Genomic DNA, 19,216 nt, shown 5'->3' with positions numbered 1-19,216 from the left:
TGGACAAAAAGGTAAACTTTGTAACACAGGGCAGCTACCAAGGCCGCTGGGACAAATGAATATGTGGAGGGGCGGGAAGGACGGAGGAATGGAAGTGGTTTTTTTGTTTTGTTTTGTTTTTTAAAAATTATTTTTCTTTTTTAAAATTTTCTTTTGTGGAGGAGGCTACAAGGGTGGAGGGCAGACATGGAGGAACTGAGCAATGAGTAGGGTTGGAGTACATGATGTGAAATTCCCAAAGAACCAATAAAAATTATGTTAATTAGGAAAAATGACAGCCGGGCAGTGGTGGTGTACGCCTTTAATCCCAGCACTCAGGAGACAGAGGCGGGTGGATCTCTGTGAGTTCAAGGCTAGCCTAGTCTACAGAGTGAGTTCCAGGTCAGCAAGACTACACAGTGAAACCCTGTCTTGAAAAACCAACCCCCCTCCAAAAAAAAGTGAATAAGTGGGCCAGCACAATGTCCCAGCTAGAAAAGGAGCCGTTTGTCATGTCAAGCCTGACGGCGGCCTGAATTTGATTCCCAGGTCCCATACGGTGGAAAGAGATTGGTTCTGAACTCCATAGGTGCTCAGTGGCACAGAACGACCCCCACATACAAGTAAGTAAATAAATTAAATAAAAGCTAATAATAATATTAATAATAATAATAATAATAAGGCATCCATATTCAAAGTCACATTATTCACAATTATACTGGAGCCAGCAAGATGGTCAATGGAGGAAGACTCTAGACTCTCAATAACGCAAGCCTAAAGACATGAGTTTGAGCTCCAGAGTCCATGTCAAAGTGAAAGCAGAGACCTGAGTCCACAGTTATCCTCTGACCTCCTACATCATATGCACACAATCATAATAAATAAAATGTAACCTCCACATACAATCTGGATCCAACCTAGATGTGCATTAGCAGTAGAACAGATAAATTGTGGTATATATATTTGTTTGGCTTTGTTTTTCCAGACAAGGTTTCTCCGTGTAGCTCTGCCTGTCCTGGATCTCACTCTGTAGCCCAGGCTGCCCTGGAACTAACGGAGATCTGCCTGCCTCTGTCTCCTGAGTGCTGGGATTAAAGGTATGTGTCACTGTGCCCCACAAATTTTGGTATATTTATGCAATGGAATACTATGCAATCTACCAAGCTATAATCTATGGAAATAGAACTCAGAATGCTGAGAACATTTGGAGGGGAATATTGACTGAGCTCGCTCACTAGATACTGGAAATACTCAATATTTTCATCTGATTGATGGTTACATTATATATATATGTGTGTGTGTATATATATATATATATATATATATATATATATATATATATATATATATAAACATAATATATATGATGTTGTCCTTTTGACTAAGCAGCTGCACCTGAATCTACTTATTTTAACTTTTGTGTGTGTCCCTTGGCCCTGCAGTTAGCAACACCCCACTGTTCAGACTGTGGCCTGGCAGGATTTCTGAGGCTGCCAAATGTAGGGGGTTTTTTTGTTTTGTTTTTTCGAGACAGGGTTTCTCTGTGTAGCTTTGCACCTTTCCTGGAACTCACTTGGTAGCCCAGGCTGGCCTCGAACTCAGAGATCGTGTCTCTGCCTCCCGAGTGCTGGGATTAAAGGCGTGCACCACCACTGCCTGGCTCAAATGTAGGTTTTAACTAAGTCTCTATCATTCTATTTACAAATAAAGACTCAGGAATCAGATGCTGGGGTGAAAACCTGCTAGATCAGAGAAGCCAAGAAGCAACTAGCTAACCTTTCTTTTTGGCTGGAGACACAGCAAGAGAAGTGTCTCTCCATTTGTCCCAAAGGAGAAAATCAACAATAAAACAAACACAAGCCAGGCGGTGGTGGCACACGCCTTTAATCCAGCACTCTGGAGGCAGAGCCAGGCGGATCTCTGTGAGTTCATCTACAGAGTGAGATCCAGGACTGGCTCCAAAACTACACAGAAACCCTGTCTTGAAAAACAAAAAACAAACAAACAAACACAAAAAACACCTTGAATCTCTCAGTCCCTCTCTACTCCTTTCTGTGGGTTTTCTCTGTCCTCTCAATGACTAACTCCTGTCAACTAGTCACTGGCTCTGCCACCCAATCCAAGGTGTGAGCAAATATCCCACAACATAGCTTTTCATGACACTCTAACTCCAGGTTCAAGGGACCCAACACCCTCTTCTGACAGCATACATTCCTACAGACACACACACATACACAAATAAATAATAAATTGTTTTTAAAATTTTTCTTTATATAACAAGTCAACTACTCCATTTTGCTTAAAGTATTCAAGGAACCCTGGGAGTTTCTTAAGAGCCTGTGTTTGGACAAGGGCAGCCCAGAGGACTGCAGCCAAGTCCAGGGCGCTTATCTAGCAATACGCTGTTGCTAGCCTGGGCTGGGGTTATGGAATGTCAAGGTTCTGCTTCAAGGCGAATGCCAGAAAGCAGGAAAGGGGGAGGGAACCAGCAGGGAAAGGGGTGAAGAACAAGGGCCAAGGGCAGATTCTTTCATTCTGTGGCCTCTCGCCCAAACCGTGGACTCCTGACCTCACCAGAAACCCAACAAAGGTAAAGAAGCTAAATGTTTTCCAAGTCCACCCACGATTTTTGCTGCCCAAGGAATCAATATTAATAATAATGATCTTTATGATTCATGTTCATCCTGTTTTATTCCAAAGCACTTTACCAAAAGCCCCTTGGCTCAGCCAAGAAGTTCAGGGCAAGAAGCCAGAATACCTGGGCTCCAGATCTGTCCTTGGAACATTTGGGCTTTATTGGAGTGTGTTTCTCTGGTTTTAATTGTGGTAGTACCGTATATGGAGAAATATATAGTTTTACTTACGTCCTCTCCTTTAACCCTTCAATCCCTGATGAGGAAGCAGGTCCTCATTCTAAGCAGATAGATAAGGAAATTGGGTCTAGTTAGGGCAGGATTTATCCAAACTTACAGTTTTAAAACGGTGGGATGGGGAAGGGTGTGGTGGCCAACGCCTTTAATCCCAGCATTCAGGAGGCAGAGGCATTCGGATCTCTGTGAGCTCAAAGATAGCCTGGTCTACAGAGTTCCAGGGCAGCCAAGGCTATCAACCAAACAACAACAAAAAAACCCCAAAATCAAAAACAAAACAATAGTGGGGTGGGAAAAGGAAGCTCGTAATTCTGGCTGGCCTTGAATTCCCTATGTAAAGCAGGCTGGCCTTAAACTCACAGTGATCCACCTGTCTCAAGTGCTGAGATTAAAGGCACATCAATGCTGACACTTGAGTCCTTTAATTCTACCTTAGTCAAAATAGATAATTATATTCCACGCTCTGAGTTTTTAGTGTGGCAGGAGATGGTTTGATCCCATACAAAGTGCCTAGTGCATATTCCAAAGGCAGATCTAGGCTGATGGGGCTCTAAACGTACAATTTGGGAGGAAGACTTTTTGCCTTCCAAGCAAGGGGCCTTGAAGACTAAACTTCATTATCATGGTACATGCTGTGCCTCTAAACCGGACACATCAGATCTTGGTTCATGCAACGTGGCGGAAGTGGGATGTGGAAGTCCTGGGAAAGGAGTCTCATTTTCCCCAGGAGACAAGAGGAATTACACCAAGCAGCTAAACTGTGAGGAAGGAGAAGGCAGTGTGCCAAGGAATAGTCCAAAGAGACAGTGCGACCCAGCTGGCTGAGATGTGAGCAACAGCAGTGTTATTGTGGCAGCCTAGGAGCCAGGAGCAGTGGCGTTGCCAGGGGAGCGATGGCACAAACCATGCGTGGGCTGGCCTGGTGGAAGCAGGCGTCCTTGACATTGCTTTCTCCCTCCCCACGTCTAATCCTGATAGCCCTTCTGCTGAGCCCACTAGAGCCTACGGCGGCAGCGGGAGACCAGAAACTCGTACACGCCCAGGCCTTTCCTCTTCAGACTTTCCGGATGGTGGGATGCGGGAGGTTCGAACGGCGGTGGCCGGGCTGCAGCTCCAGCCTTAGAACTAGGGTGCCGGGCTCTCCGCCGCCGGCCGGGCTGGGGGCTAGCCTGCCTTCTCAGGGCTGGCCAAGCCTTTTTTGACAAGCTGATTGCGAGGAGGGGATTGGCTGATCCAGGCGTGACGCCGGTAACAACAAAGGTGGAGTTGGAAGAAATTAGATTAAAGGAGAAGAGGAAAAAAAAAAAAATTAAAAGGGAAGCCAGCAGGCGACTGGAGGCAGAGACCAAGGGGAGAGACGCACGAAGCTCCGTAACCGGGTCTGACTCCCCCTCTTCAAGCTCCTTCGCACAAACGCGCCGGGATTTTGCTCTAAACCCCCACCCTGGCGGCGGCCTAGTTACGGAAGCCGGGGTAGAAGGGATGGCCGCTCCGCTGCGTCTTGAAAAATCTTCCCAACTCCCACTGATACCACTACGACCCAGGGGAGAACTTTTCGCTCCAACTCCTCGGATTCTAAGGCCGCTGAAGATGGGGGCGGGGGAGGCATCGAGAACAACGAAAGACTCGCTCTGAAACCCGGAAGGCCCTCGCGGGGCTTCGCGATCGAAAGAGGCGGGGTGCTTCCCCGGTATTTCGATGTGTTGCAAACCTAGGAGCGTCTTTATTTTTTTCATTTTTGTAACACCCACTTCACCCCCACCCCGCTTTAGGTTCAGGGTTGCAAAAGCAGAGCAATAAAAAAAAAAAAAAAAAAAACCTGCGCACACACTCAGACACACACCAGTGGCGACAGGGGAGAGTTGGAAAAACGCAGGAGAGGAGGAGGAGGCAGGAGACAGCGGGGATGGAGCAATGGGAGCGGGAGCAGGCAGGATCCCTCAGATCCCCCCCTCCAGCTTCAAGCTGCCTCGCCCGCCCCGGTAGGGGAGCGAGGAGTCGGGCGAGCAGATGGAGCGGAGCTCGCTCTAGGCAGCTGGCTTGGCCGGAGACTGGAGGAGCCGCCAAGCGACCGGCTGATTGGAAGAGAAACGCAGAGCGATGGAGGCGGGGGTAGGAGGACGATTTCTCTGCGGGGACTGGCGGCGGCGTACACGCCCGGGTCGGGCGCTGCAGAGCTTGGCTAGCTTTCAACCCGCGCTCGGCGGCTCCAGCCCCGCGCACCCCCGCCCCCAGCCCTGCCGGCGGCCCCGCAGGTGAGTGCGAGCCGAGAGCGAAAAAGAACCAAACGTCGAAAAATGTCTGCCTTGAAAGAAAAAAAAAAAAAAAAAAGGAAAAAAATTTTTTTTCTTATTCCTTTTTTTAAAAATTTCGTGCAGCCCCCAGAGCGGTGGGAGGGAAGGGGTGAGGCTGAGCCGCCCGGAGGAGGCGGAGGGGCCAGGCGAGGCCGGGGCGGCCCGGGAGGCGGCGGCGCCAAGGCGGCTCTGACGGGCTAGCGCTCGAAGCGGCGCTGCGCTGCGCCGAGGCGGGCGGGCGGGCGGGCGGAGCGGGGCGGGCGGAGCGCGGCGCGTGGGGCTCGCCATTAGCCGTCGCTCCGCTTCGCCATCTCGGGCTTTGTCTGGAGACTCGCTGGCCCGGCGTCGGCAGCTGCGGAGCTGCGACTCCGCTCTTGCGCCCGCCGGAGTGCCAGGTCCCCCCTGCCCTCACTAGCACCCACACGCTCGGTAAGTGGGCCTCGGTGCGGCGGATTTCGGGGGAAAGGGGTTGCTCCCCGGCGGCGCCAAGCTCCAGGCTCCACGCGCCCAGGGCAGGCCTAGGGAGCCACGCCGGGCTGGATTGAACCGGCTCCCTTCCTCTACCGGGGCCGGCCAGTCCAGGTCGTTTTCTCGGGTGTGAGAAACAAGGTGGATTTGGGGGAGTTTTTTTGTTTGTTTGTTTTTTAGGGAACTAGTAGTATATTTTTAAGTTTCGTGAGTGCCGTTCGGAGATAAGGGGACCGCGAGGTAGGCGCCGAAACCTGGCACCGCGATCGGCGAGCGTGAGCCCAGAGCCGGTGGCCACGCTCCGGGGACCCGGGTGGGCGATCGCCCGCTCCCCGAGACGGGAGAGGGAAGCAGACGAGGGCTGGCCCGGAAGACCGAGCCTAAGCTCGGAGAACCTGGAAGAGAGCTCCAGAGCAGGGCTGCCGGCACCCGCGAGGCTCGCCGGCCACCCCTCTGGGCACCCTCTCCACCGCCGCACCTCGGGCCCTCCCTCCCGCGCCGGCCAAGCCTGCTAGTTCCCCCGCGGGGCTGGCGAGGTCGCTCTCGCCGCCTGCTTGCCTGCCCGCCTCGGCTCGCAGCCCCGCCGCCATCCGGGCGGCTGCGTGTCTCCCTGCCCCGGCCCCCCCCCCTTCCCCGGCGGCAGCAACAGCAGCAGCCGCCGCCGCCGCCACTACCACCACCCCCCTCCCCTCCTTCCTTGCCTCCGCCTCGGCCGCCCGGGTCCCCCCAGCGCCCGCCCCTCCTCCCAGCTGCCCCCCGCGGAGCCCGCCCGGGCAGGCTGTGGGAGGGAGCGGAGCCGGCGAGGCGGGCGGGCTGGCGCTCGCTCCCCGGGGGTCGGTGTGCGCTCTACGGGGAAGGACGCGCTCGCTGCCCCGCTTCTCCCGCCCCCCCTCCCGCTCCTCCTCCTCCCTTCTCCCTCCTCCTCCCCGCTCCGGCGGCGGAGGCTGCTGCGGCGGCGGGGGGTGTGCGAGCTGAGGCCGGGGCCGGCGGGCGGGCGGGCGGCGGGCGGGCTGCCTGCAGGCGGAGGGCGCTGTGCTTTGTGCTTTTCGCCGCGAGGAGCAGCAGGCAGCAGCCACAGCCGCCGCCGCCACAGCAGCAGCAGCAGCCGCCGCCCCAGCGCCGCCGCCGCGCCCGGAGGAGGAGCCGCTGCCGCCGCGGGAGGGAGTTGCGGCTGTGCCCGGCCGAGCGGGGGAGGGCGCCGAGCTCAGAGCCGGGAAGGGAGCCGCCGGAGCGGGGAGCTCAGAGGCCGCGCTGCGCCGGGTAACCGAGGCGGCGGAGGACGTGCGCCGGGGCCGGGGCTAGGGAGCGAGCCGCGGACGCCGGGCGGCGATACCGGGGAGCACTGTAGACGAGCTGACCGGGACACGGGGAAGGGCGCTGGGAGCCAGGGGTGGGAAGGGCAGGAAGCGAGGCCCCAGATGGAGGAGCCCGCGCTTCTCCGGCCGGCAGGCGCAGTTCTCGCCGGCCGCCGGAGGGGGCGGCGGGGCCGGTGAGCGCAGCGCCCCCGCCTCGCGGCCGCCGTCCTCCCGCCCTCTGCTTGGCTCGGCTCCCCGGAGGCCGGGGCGGGGGCGCCGGCAGGGTTGGGCCGCAGGCTCGGGGAGGAGGCGGCCGTTCCCGCCGCGGTCGCGCCTCTGCGCCGGGCATCTTCCGTGCGCGTCGGGGTAGCTGGGCGGTGGCGGCGTCTCTGGCCCCGGGAGGTGGCTCGGGGGCGGGGGACAGGCTAGGCCGCTTCTCTCCGGCTGCTCGCCTGCCCGGACCGGCGGCGACCGCGTTGGGAGGTTGGAAGGGGGGGAGCAGCGGGAATCCGGATCTGGTCCCCGGGGGCGGTGTGGCCGCTACGCTCCCAGGCTGGCGGCGGCTGCGCTGCGTCCGGGTCCCCGCCGGGTTGCGGAGGCGGGGGGAACCGGCCGGGGGGAAGCGGGAGGAGGAGACTGGGGCGCGTGCCCGCTTCCGTGCCCGCGCGCGCCCTTTACCCGCCCTTCCTCCCCCGCCCTCCAGCCTGGGGCCTCCCCGGGGCGGGCGCTCAACCAGGAGGAAGAAAAAAAAATTTTTTTTTTTTTTTTTTTTTGGCCCGGGTGGGGGAAGGAGGCCGGAGGGCGGGCGCTAGCTGCACGCGGGAGCTGGGAGCAGTCTCTCGCGTGGGCAGGGGAGGGCGCATGCGGCGCAGCCGGGCTGCAGGGGCTGGGGGCTGGGGTAGGGAAGAGAGGGGCTCACTCCTACATCCACCGATGAAGTCTGTGATCCTCCTGGTTGGGTCTCGCTGAGAGTGTGGATCTATGCCCCCTCCCTTGTGGGAGGGGGTGGGATAGAAAACCCTCCGTGTCAGCCTACCTGAGTGGGTCTGGTGTCTCTTCGAAAGGGTGAGGTGGCTTTGACTCCGGGTTGCCCGGCCAGCGCGACCGAGGAGGTGGCTGGACAGCTGGAGAATGAACGGAGAAGCAGACTGTCCCACAGACCTGGAAATGGCCGCCCCCAAAGGCCAAGGTAGGGAACCCCAGTTCCTGCCCTCTTTAAACTGGTCTTTTCTCACACACGAACTCACCAGCTCCTATAAGATTCCACTAGTCTGCATTCTGTGAGCTGGGAGAGGGTCTTATTTACAAAGTCAAGCGTCTGTCCATTGAGGGTTTGGCCAAATCCAAACTACTTAGCTTTGACCTTATATGTTATCTTTTACATTCCCCCCTGCTGTGATTGAGGGGCAGCCAGTTCCTAGTTAACCCAAAGTATTATGCCCTCACCTTAGAGGAAGAGAAGGTTTTTGTCAGAGGCAGGTAGGAGGAGGAGAAGGATATTTTAGTTATTTAGGGTCCCGAGCAGGAACTATAGATGGCTAGTTCCTAGCTGCCTCAGTCGGTGTAATGTCTAGAAGTGGAGGGTCTGAGGCAGAGCATCTGGCAATGCTTGTGAGACATTAGGGGAGAGGATTATGGGTCCATGGGACCCTCTGCTGACACCCCGGCCCAGGTTACATCCTTTTGCATCTTGGTCATGGATTCCCCCAGCTCAGCCTCCAGAGCAGGCACTCTTCAGAGAGGCTCTGAGCTGCTGCTAGGCTTCACTTCAGCAGCTGAAAACAGTTGGCCCAAGATGCCCTTTTGCCTTCCTGAGGAGTTGGGTTGTGATGGCAATTTGGAATTCTGGGGTTCTCCAGAGAGTAGTGCCCTGAAACTCTACCTGCCCCATGCCTTTTCTCAGAACTGTTGTATGAGGTTCTGATGTTTGAATTCCATCTTTCTTTTTTTTTTTTTTTTTTCTCGAGACAGGGTTTCTCTGTGTAGCTTTGAGCTTTTCCTGAAGCTCACTCTGTAGCCCAGGCTGGCCTTGAACTCACAGAGATCCGCCTGGCTCTGCCTCCCGAGTGCTGGGATTAAAGGCGTGTGCCACCACCGCCCAGCCGAATTCCATCTTTCTTAATTGCCAGAAAGTCTCCTTTGGTCTTCCGTAAAGTGACTGTGAGGGAGGCAGGTGGTGATAGACTGTATATGTATGTCTTTAATGTTGGGCCGGAGAGATCTTCATAGGGGTACCTTACTACCCACACCCCAACTCGGGCCTTGCATGCTTTTGATACCTACCTAGAGCATGACCACATTTAGATGTTATCTACACCCCTGCTTCCTTCCCTTTTTGGTGAGCCATTTACCTTAAGGCCCCCAAATCACTATAGCTTTACTCCAGCTCATATACTAAAAAGGGGCCCATGGCAGCCTAGCATGTTAGAAATGATAGCTTTCAAGTAAGCCAGGCATGACCTGTCCAGAGTGGCTAAGTATGGTGGTGTCTGGTCCAGAGCCCCTGCCCTAATCGGGTTTGGGGGCTGAGCCAGGTCTGAGGAAGGACGCACTCATTCAGATGAAAAGCAGCCAGGGGCTTTGGGAGGAGGGTTTGAACTCAAAAAGACTGGGGAAGAGATCAAGAGAATGGCGAGAGCCAGGTGTGATGACTTCTCTTACCTCACCAGACCGCTGGTCCCAGGAAGATATGCTGACTTTGCTGGAATGCATGAAGAACAACCTCCCATCCAATGACAGCTCCAAGTTCAAAACCACAGAGTCACATATGGACTGGGAAAAAGTTGCATTTAAGGACTTTTCAGGAGATATGTGCAAGCTCAAATGGGTGGAGATTTCCAATGAGGTAACTGACTGCTGCTTTTTGACATACACACACATATATGTGCCTTTGTCTGGGTGTTTTGTTTTTAAATCTCAGAGAAAATGGGGAAAGTAAAGCAAACCCTGTCATATTCGTAGTAGACAGAAGGTGTTTACATGTTCATTTGTCTGCTCTGATTTATTATGCCTTAGGGGACAGAGTAGCCTGGGCAATAGCCTTGAATACCCAAACCAATCTAAGGAGTTAATGAGGTACAGGCATGGAAGCTACAGTGAAGTCAGTCTGTCCTATGGTGACCACCATTAGGTGTGCCCTAACTGCTTGGACCCTGCAGTAGGAATGAACTGGAGCCTCTGGCTCAGAGGCTGCCTGTGCTATATAGGCTGTTGGTTTGTGTCCTTCAGTGAACTCAGTCTGGTGAGGAATAGCAATAATGTTGAAAAAGAAGGCTACACTATAGAGTGGTGTTTCCCAAATTCCTTTCTCCCTATTTCCTTCTTCAGGTGAGGAAGTTCCGTACGTTGACGGAATTGATCCTTGATGCTCAGGAACATGTTAAAAACCCTTACAAAGGCAAAAAGCTCAAGGTGAGTCACCAGGAGAAGCCTGGGTGTCAGGGTTGAAAGCGTGGATGGTATGCTAACCTCAGTTTTCTTTGTTCCAGAAACACCCGGATTTCCCAAAGAAGCCTCTCACCCCTTATTTCCGCTTCTTCATGGAGAAGCGGGCCAAGTATGCGAAACTCCACCCTGAGATGAGCAACCTGGACCTGACCAAGATCCTATCTAAGAAATACAAGGAGCTTCCAGAGAAGAAGAAGGTGGGGGGAGGGGGGCTCATGTGGGGGAGGGGAGGGCAGAGATAGCTTGCAGGTGAGAGCAGCTGGTTTGGGTAGGTCATTGGAGTTAGGGGTAGGCTTTAGACAAAAGGACTCAACATTTAGGGGGTGTGGACGGGTAATGCAGCAGAGTGTAGTGTGTGGAGGCCATCAGTGGTTATCTGTCCCCTCCTAGGCCCACACAAGGTCAGACAGGCCACATTGGAAGGGAAGACCCAGAAAGCATTCACATTGACCTTGTACCCCACAGCCATCGCTGCTGTGTTTTGAACAGTCATACCCAAGCATCCTCCCTGGCAATCTGTGGAGCACAAGAGACCACAGGGATTAATGGGTTGTCCTGATCTTTGTGAGCAAGGAATTGGGGCACAGGAGTCTTGGCACTCAAGATGCTAGGGCACACTTGACTGTGGAACCTCTCACTCCCTCCAGTGTTCCTCTTCCTGCCGAAGTCACAGACGAGCTTGCTTCCCCACGTACATTTCACACATCTTTCTTCCTCGCCTCAGGCTGTTGCCTACAGAAATGGCCTACTGATTAGATTATCAGGGAGACTTCACTTTAGGGGTAGAAGCTGTCCAAACCTCCTGAACAGAGATGGAAAGACAGCTCAGGTTCCCTGTAAGGCAGAAAGCAAAACTACAGAGGAAGTTCATCACAAAAGAAATGGGATGAGGAGAGAGCTGAACAGAGATGATGGGTGATGAGGAGGCGAGAAGAGATGTCAGTGGGGGCAGCAAGGTGTTAAAAAACGCACATTGACAGGCGAAGGACAGGAATTTGTATGTCTCCAGCCCCCCACCCCACCCCCAAATGGCACCAGCCAACACACTGAGTAGCCATTTTTTCTACATACTCTGGCTGAGTGCTCATCCCGCCTTGTTGCTGAATCCAAAATGGAAAAGATTTGATTGGGTAAAAGCAGCTTGCCCAAGCCAAGAGTAGCAAGGACTGTCAGAGGTACAGTTGACCCCATGGCTGAGGAGTTGGGACAGTGACGTCACACAGCACCAAACTTCCAAGGGATGGCAGGGAGAGGCTAAGAAACAGAATCCGGGAGGTTGAGAGAAAACTTGAGTGGGAAAAGCATTAGCATGGGCATTCCAATTTGGGCCTGTCTACTGCCTGTTGCCAGTTGGCCGTGTAGGGATGTCAGGTAAGTCACTTCACTCCGCTACTCCTGCTTTGGGGTAGAGAGGGTGAGCCAGAACCTTGACATGCCTTTTAGTTCTAAAACCTTGTCTGAGGAGGACTGAGATTGCCCCAAGAAGGTGATGCTGTTTGTGGTTTTCATTGGGAAGCATGGGGAAATGAGCTGCTTCCTTGTACTTGGTGCCTCTTTACAGGGGGGCGGGCGGGGGGGGGGGTCTGGCTGGTTGTGAGCCTCTGGTCCCAGTGCTAATGTGAGCCTCTAGGATAGAGGGAGGAGGAAGGAAGGAAGAAATGTCTATTACATGGGAGTCAGGATGCAAGATGTCAGAGGAAAGGTGGGAAAGGAGGGTTCTGGGGGAGCCTGGGGCTCCAGCTAGAGGAAGGGGTCAGAGGCAGGAGGGGTTGATGACCAGGATTATGAGGAATGCTGGAGACTTGGAGCTGATGGATGGGGAAGAAACTCTCAATTCAGGACATTGGGGTGTGAATTTACGTTGCAAGAATTCATTTTATGTCCTTCAACACGACCCTCTCCTGCTGCCTTCGAAGCAAGCAGAATTTAGCCTCCTTGGTGCTACTAGCCACCTTGGAGGGAATAGACCAACATCAAATGCCAAGGAGGGTGGTAAGAGGGGGGTTCTGTGGTATTGGAGAAAGGGGTGGGTAGTCCTACCCTGGTCCTGCCCACCCAGTGGGTGATACCATGTCCCCTGGCTTCTGGGACATTTTGCCTTCAATGAAGAGAACAGGATGGAGATTGGATGTCTGGAAGACCCCTGTAAATTCCACTGTCTGGTTATCAGTCACCAGGCCTAGTATGAGTTCAACTCACCGCGGACAGAGATACCCTTACATCCCAAACCAGAGCAGGGAGCAAGGAAGTCAGGCGGGTGGCATTTCTAGCTCTGGGTGAAACTGCCCTTGGGTCCTGGATGACCGCATCCCCTCCTCCCCTCAGATGAAGTACATTCAGGACTTCCAGAGGGAGAAACAGGAATTCGAGCGAAACCTGGCCCGGTTCAGGTAAGGCAGAGGAGGGCCATGGGGTGCTGGGTGTGCTAGGATAAGTTGATCCCAGCTGGATACTGGAACTGGCCGTCCATGAACCCTGGAAGTCTTGTGTAGACTGTTAGTGTCAGGGGCAGGGACAGGCTGCCAGCCACTAACTCCCACTGAGCTCCAGCAGGAGGCCAAGACAGAAGGCTTGGGTTGGACAGCTAGCTGGGGTCTGCCTTAGCAGTGCCCCTGCTGACCCTCGCTCTGGTCCCCTGGCTAGGGAGGATCACCCTGACCTTATCCAGAATGCCAAGAAGTCGGACATCCCTGAGAAGCCCAAAACTCCCCAGCAACTGTGGTATACCCATGAGAAGAAGGTGTATCTCAAAGTGCGGCCGGATGTGAGTGTCTGGCCAAAGGGTAGGGGTGGAGGGCACACGGCGGTGGCAAGGGGGGAGCCGCGCCAGGTGGCTGGGTATGGTGCAGGGGAGCAGGAGAGGAGGCCCCTCCCCAGGGGGGGGGGTTGCATGGACAGGGCCTGGGCCAGCTGGCGTGTGAATGAGTGTGTGTGTGAGCCTGTCCCTTGCACCAAGGCGGATCCCTGCCTCTCCACCTTAACCCTCCTGGCCTGCGGTGGACACTCGTGTGACCTCCTGTGGCCCGAGGGGGCGGGGCCTCTGTGCCCCTCACCCCCCTCCCCTGCCCCTGGCTGCCTGTGTGTGTCTGACGGCTTTTGGTTTGCAGGCCACTACGAAGGAGGTGAAGGACTCCCTGGGGAAGCAGTGGTCTCAGCTCTCGGACAAAAAGAGGCTGAAATGGATTCATAAGGCCCTGGAGCAGCGGAAGGAGTACGAGGTTAGGCTTCCGCTGAGCTCCTCCCCATCCGGCTCTTCACGAGCCTCCGCCCTCCTTGACTTGTGCCTCTGCGTTCTGCAGGCGGCAGTCAGTCATTCCCCGACCCTCTACTGAGGGAGGGGCCCTTTGGGGCCCCTCACCTCTGCCCCGACCATCTCACAGCCCCCGCCCCACCGAGAGATCTCAGGCTAGGGCAGAGCAGGGCACCATATCGCAAACGACACAGCAGACACACAGCCACGCACCGCCATCCCCAGCTTTGCTCCCGGCCTCCCTTCCCGAGCGGCTCTCCCCCCTTATGGTGTCCCAGCTAACCCCACACCCCGTTACCCTCCACTCCCTTACCCCTCACTCTGCAGGAGATTATGCGTGACTATATCCAGAAGCACCCCGAGCTAAACATCAGCGAGGAAGGCATCACCAAATCTACCCTCACCAAGGCCGAACGCCAGCTCAAGGACAAGTTTGATGGGCGACCTACCAAGCCACCTCCGTGAGCGCTGCCCCGGGTGGGTGGGCGAGTGGGCAGCCAGGGAGTTAGGCCTTACTGAAGGACTTGAACCCAGGTTGGGCAGCTGGGAAACCTGTAGCCCACTTGCTCACAGGCATGCCTTCTCTTGGATTAAATAGGAACAGCTACTCCTTGTACTGTGCAGAGCTCATGGCCAACATGAAGGACGTGCCCAGCACAGAGCGCATGGTGCTATGCAGCCAGCAATGGAAACTGCTTTCCCAGAAGGAAAAGGATGCCTATCACAAGAAATGCGACCAGGTACCACCCTGATCTCTGGGGCCTGTCTTGGGGTTTGTTTCAGGCATGGGGTTTGCCCCTGCCAGGCTGTTGGTTATTGATTGTCTACCATCTTTAGAGGGAGAGGAGGTTACACCCGGTCCCTAGGGGCCTGCTGAGGGTTACTGCCCCCAGGGTAGTGGAGGCTGTCCCCAACTGACTTGAGTCCCCTTGCTTCCCCAGAAAAAGAAAGATTATGAGGTCGAACTGCTGCGGTTCCTCGAGGTGAGTAGCATGGCGGACGGAGGGTGAGTCCGGCAGGCAGCCTTGAGTCTGATGGACCTGCCTGCCGCAGCCCGTGCCCTTCTTCCTGCTCAGAGCCTGCCGGAGGAGGAGCAGCAGCGGGTCCTGGGGGAGGAAAAGATGCTGAACATCAGTAAGAAGCAGACCACCAGTCCAGCCTCTAAGAAGCCTTCTCAGGAAGGCGGCAAGGTGTGCGCCATGACAGCCACGGAGGGTGGAGCCACCCACCTAGCTAGGCTAGTGGTAACTGTACCCCTGCCCCGCCCCGTCCCTCCTCTAGGGCGGCTCTGAGAAGCCCAAGCGGCCTGTGTCTGCCATGTTCATCTTCTCGGAGGAGAAACGGCGGCAGCTGCAGGAGGAGCGGCCTGAACTCTCAGAAAGTGAGCTGAGCCACCTGCTGGCCCGCATGTGGAACGACTTGTCGGAGAAGAAGAAGGTCAGGCCTTGGAGAGTCTGGCACCAGTCTCCCCTAAGGGCCGCCCGGGCTACTTCCGTGCACGCGGTTACGGCCGGCCGCACTCCCGCCGGGGTGGATCACACGTGTGCCCGCCAGCCGGAAGGCGGGAAGCTGTCAGCTGGGGTTGTCTCCCTTGGAAAGCAGCCCCATGGGTGGGGCGGAGTCTGCGGGACATCCGCGCTGCCCACGGCCTTTGCCGGGCCCCGCCCCCGCCCCGGCCGGCCCCGCCCACTCCTAGGCCGGCCCCGCCCTCCTAGGCCGGAGCCCGCTGCAGCTGCTTGCTGGGCTTAGCACGCCCTCTAGGGGTGGTTCGCATGCTGACTCCAGTTGCCTTGCCTTATAGGCTAAATATAAGGCCCGGGAGGCCGCCCTGAAGGCGCAGTCTGAGAGGAAGCCAGGTGGGGAGCGCGAAGAGCGGGGCAAGCTGCCTGAGTCGCCCAAGAGAGCTGAGGAAATCTGGCAGCAGAGTGTCATCGGAGACTATCTAGCCCGCTTCAAGGTAGCAGGGAGTGGGAAAGGATAGGTTTGCAGCCTCCTACAGCAACAGGACCCCTCCTACAGCTGATGCCCTTCGTGTGTACCTAGAATGACCGGGTGAAAGCCTTAAAAGCCATGGAGATGACCTGGAACAACATGGAGAAAAAGGAGAAGCTGATGTGGATTAAGAAGGCAGCAGAGGACCAAAAACGATATGAGGTGTGTGGGAAGGGGCTGCTGAGTAGCGTGCCTCCGAGTAAATTAATGGGTGCTGGGCTAGAAGTGTGTCCCAGCTTCGGTTGGGACCTTGAGCCAGTCTCTTGATCTTCAGCCTGTCCTAGGCTAGGTGAGAGCCGAGGTACTAGCCTCTTAAGTGGTTCCTAGGGGACATAAGTTCAATCTGGAAAGCATTTTGAATGGTCCTCTTGACGTGGTAATTTGGCACGGAGTTGCTTCAGGGAGAATCTAGTTCTGGATTCCAGACTAGCCACCAACTCTGGGTCTTCCCACTTTAACCTCTGGAGTGTTGGGATGGCAGGTCCCATTCCGGGCAGTTTCTCCCCTTTCTGGCATGTAAAAGAGCCAGCCAAGATTTGATGACGGTGGGCTGGGCCATGTGGGTGTGAATGTGGCCTTTCCATGTCTCTGCACAGAGAGAGTTAAGTGAGATGCGGGCCCCTCCAGCTGCTACAAACTCTTCCAAGAAGATGAAGTTCCAGGGCGAGCCCAAGAAACCTCCCATGTAAGCCTCAGGCTAGCACCCATCCTGGTCTGAAGATGGGACTGGAAGGTGGCTGGCTCGGGACCCCAGCATACCTCTGTCCCCCTCCCGCCCTGCAGGAACGGTTACCAAAAGTTCTCCCAGGAACTGCTGTCCAACGGGGAGCTGAATCACCTGCCGCTGAAAGAGCGAATGGTAGAGATCGGCAGCCGCTGGCAGCGCATCTCCCAGAGCCAGAAGGAGCACTATAAAAAGCTGGCCGAGGAGCAGCAGAAACAGTACAAGGTGCACTTGGACCTCTGGGTCAAGGTGAGAGAGAGGAGGGCCAGGGAGGGAGCCTGCCGGCCTGCCCTCACTCATGGTTCCTTTGGTGACTCAAGTCCTCCAGGGCAGTGGGCACTGGCGCTTTTAAAGCTGAGAAAGCCAAGGTATTAAGTAATTTGCCGAGGTTACATAGTTGGTAGAAAATTCACATTACCTGCATTTTCTTCTTTCCAGCCAGGACCAGTGGACTTGTAAGCGCTGGCCAGGCTGTTAGTCTCTTGTTTCTTCTCCCCTGCCTTGAACAGTCCGATCTGTATAGTGAGAATTGCCTGTCACTGAGACAGTTCAGAGACGCAGAGAGATGGTGGGAATTAAGTGTTCTAGAATTTTTTCACCCTCCCTCATCTCATCAATGGCTCAAAGACTGGGGTCCAGGTGGGATTGGTGCTGGGCCTCATGAGTCATGGGGGAGGCTTTGGAATTTAGAAGGTCCTGAGTGTGGAGCTATGATTTGGGCAGAGCAGTTGGGGGAAATGGATATGAAAACTAGCTGTCAGTTCAGTTTGACTCCAGAGAAAGGTGTAATCAAGATTGTGTTCTGATGTGCCGGGTGGTGGTGGTGCACGCCTTTAATCCCAGCACTCGGGAGGCAGAGCCAGGCGGATCTCTGTGAGTTCGAGGCTACAGAGTGAGTTCCAGGAAAGGCACAAAGCTACACAGAGAAACCCTGTCTTGAAAGAAAAAAAAAAAAAAAGATTGTGTTCTGAGCCCCTAAGAGCTCTCTGCAGGGACCCAGAATTTGGGGAGGCTGAGGGTAAAGACAGGTGATGGTACATGAGTGCTCTGCCCAGTGAACGTCGGCATGCGGAGCCAGCAGTAGTATGGGGTATGCTCTGACTCCCAGCTCTTCTCCCCAGAGCCTATCTCCCCAGGACCGTGCAGCGTACAAAGAATACATCTCCAATGTGAGTGAGAGCAGGGAAGGGAGGGGGGGTGAGGGGGGTCTCTGCAGGAGCTGGAACTTACCGCCCCGCCCCTTCCTGTTCCCATGCTTTCTGGTAGAAACGTAAAAATATGACGAAGCTTCGAGGCCCAAACCCTAAGTCTAGCCGGACCACCCTGCAGTCTAAGTCGGTAAGGAGCCCCTCTGAGATGGGTGGGTGTCTGTGGGGCAGGGTTGGTAAAATGGACCCCTTCGGCCACTGACATCTCCACACTTCCCAGGAGTCGGAGGAGGAGGATGAGGAGGAAGATGAGGATGAGGAGGAGGAGGAAGAAGAGGAAGACGATGAGAATGGGGACTCCTCTGAGGACGGGGGGGACTCTTCTGAGTCTAGCAGCGAAGATGACAGCGAGGATGGGGACGAGGTGGGTGGACGGACAGACATGGTGGAGGGGGGTGTTGTGGACGGCCAGGAGGGCCGCCTGGTGACTGCAGGTTCTTTCCTCTCCCAGAATGAGGATGATGACGACGACGAGGATGATGATGAGGACGACGACGAGGATGAAGACAATGAGTCTGAGGGCAGCAGCTCCAGCTCTTCCTCTTCAGGGGACTCCTCAGACTCTGACTCCAACTGAGGCTCGGCGCCCCCACCCCTGGCCCTGGGCAGGCAGCCAAGGAGAGCCTCTGCAGAGCTCCCCTCCCCCAACTGACCACCTTTGTCTCTCCCTGTGTTCTGTCCCCTGTCCCCTCAGCCTCCCCCACTTTCTTTCTTCCCTTTTTTTTTTTTTTTTTTTTTTGGAAAAAAAAAAAAAATCAGTGGGGGTAGGAGGCTGCGTGAGCCCAGGCTAGGACTCGGCAGTCTTGGAGCCTCGAGCTCCAGGGATTCTCCAGGGACAGCGACCACCGGACTGAGCCGGCAGTGGACCGGCCCACCCCACCTTCTTCTGCACTTGCAGTTCCGGCATGGACAATGGACCGGGGAGACGGGGGTGGGAGTGTGTCCTGAAGAGTTTGGTGAGGCCTCCACACCTGCAACCTGCACCAAGGTGGATGTTCAGGGGAGCCTTTCCTTCCCGGAGGGGCTTGCTGCCTGGACTCCCACACTGAACTGGAGGGAGAGAAGGGTGCTGCCTTCAAGAAAGCAGGCAGTCCATGTCCCTCTCCCCTGCCCCTGCAGGAAGGAGCTGCCTGGACCCGATCATGGGGGAGGGGCAGAGTGTTTTTTATATATGTGTATATATTTTTTTTTTAAGCTCTGAGCTGTCAACGAGACGTTTCCTACCGATCTCGGCTGCCCTCTCTGTTGTCATTTCTGGGGATGGGAGGGTGTGGGGTGGGATGGGTTGAGACTTAAAAATGGTCTTGGTGTGCATAGAATGTGTGAGACTGCGTGCGTGTGTGCATGTGTGTGTGTGTACTTGCTTGCTTGCTTGCTATGGCATGGATGCACCTGTGGATAGGGAAGTGTGTGTACATGCATATGTGTGTTCCGTATGAATGTGTGTGTGTGAATGTGTGCCTGTAAGAGAACCCACCTCAGTGTTTGTGAATCTGGAAAAAGGGTTGGTAAAAGCCTGGGAGATGGTAACCCTGGCAGGAACAGGCCAAGGCTGCTCCTCCCTGCCATCCTCCACTGTGCTGGCTCTCTGGGTCCATGGTGGAGGGCATGGAAACCACCTGATGTTTCCTATACCGCTTTGCCTCTGCCAAGGCCATGCACCCCTGAGCTGCTGCAGGTCTGTGCTGT

General features: G+C 55.4%; 1 protein-coding gene across 7 annotated transcripts; it reads left to right on the top strand.

The window, feature by feature from the left end:
* The first annotated feature begins 4,690 nt into the window (after positions 1-4,690).
* Ubtf (upstream binding transcription factor) lies at positions 4,691-18,755 on the top strand. Of its 7 annotated transcripts, none has more exons than XM_036195610.1 (21): positions 4,691-5,104; positions 7,971-8,095; positions 9,576-9,751; positions 10,234-10,317; positions 10,395-10,550; positions 12,679-12,743; positions 12,997-13,117; positions 13,461-13,571; positions 13,931-14,064; positions 14,202-14,343; positions 14,545-14,586; positions 14,680-14,793; positions 14,885-15,040; positions 15,405-15,560; positions 15,647-15,757; positions 16,192-16,280; positions 16,379-16,568; positions 17,441-17,488; positions 17,586-17,657; positions 17,748-17,891; positions 17,979-18,755. In XM_036195610.1, the coding sequence occupies exons 2-21, from the start codon at positions 8,038-8,040 to the stop codon at positions 18,102-18,104; spliced, it is 2,295 nt and encodes a 764-aa protein (XP_036051503.1). In that variant the 5' UTR covers positions 4,691-5,104; positions 7,971-8,037; the 3' UTR covers positions 18,105-18,755. The 7 variants fall into 7 exon arrangements, with proteins under 7 accessions (XP_036051503.1, XP_036051502.1, XP_036051506.1 ...); XM_036195609.1 differs by lacking the exon at positions 4,691-5,104 and adding an exon at positions 5,334-5,572; XM_036195608.1 differs by lacking the exon at positions 4,691-5,104 and adding an exon at positions 6,389-6,871.
* The last annotated feature ends 461 nt before the right edge of the window (positions 18,756-19,216 follow it).

Source organism: Onychomys torridus, chromosome 8, assembly GCF_903995425.1.
Source record: "Onychomys torridus chromosome 8, mOncTor1.1, whole genome shotgun sequence".
NCBI lineage: Eukaryota > Metazoa > Chordata > Mammalia > Rodentia > Cricetidae > Onychomys > Onychomys torridus.
This window is presented reverse-complemented; position numbering and strand designations above follow the sequence as displayed.

Bases quoted from the DNA above. Each gene is read 5' to 3' on its own strand.
- Ubtf (XM_036195614.1), top strand. From the start codon at position 8,038: ATGAACGGAGAAGCAGACTGTCCCACAGACCTGGAAATGGCCGCCCCC. The intron at 13,118-13,930 runs GTGAGTGTCTGG...CTCACTCTGCAG, and splicing joins ATCTCAAAGTGCGGCCGGAT to GAGATTATGCGTGACTATAT. The intron at 17,654-17,747 runs GTCGGTAAGGAG...CACACTTCCCAG, and splicing joins CGGACCACCCTGCAGTCTAA to GAGTCGGAGGAGGAGGATGA.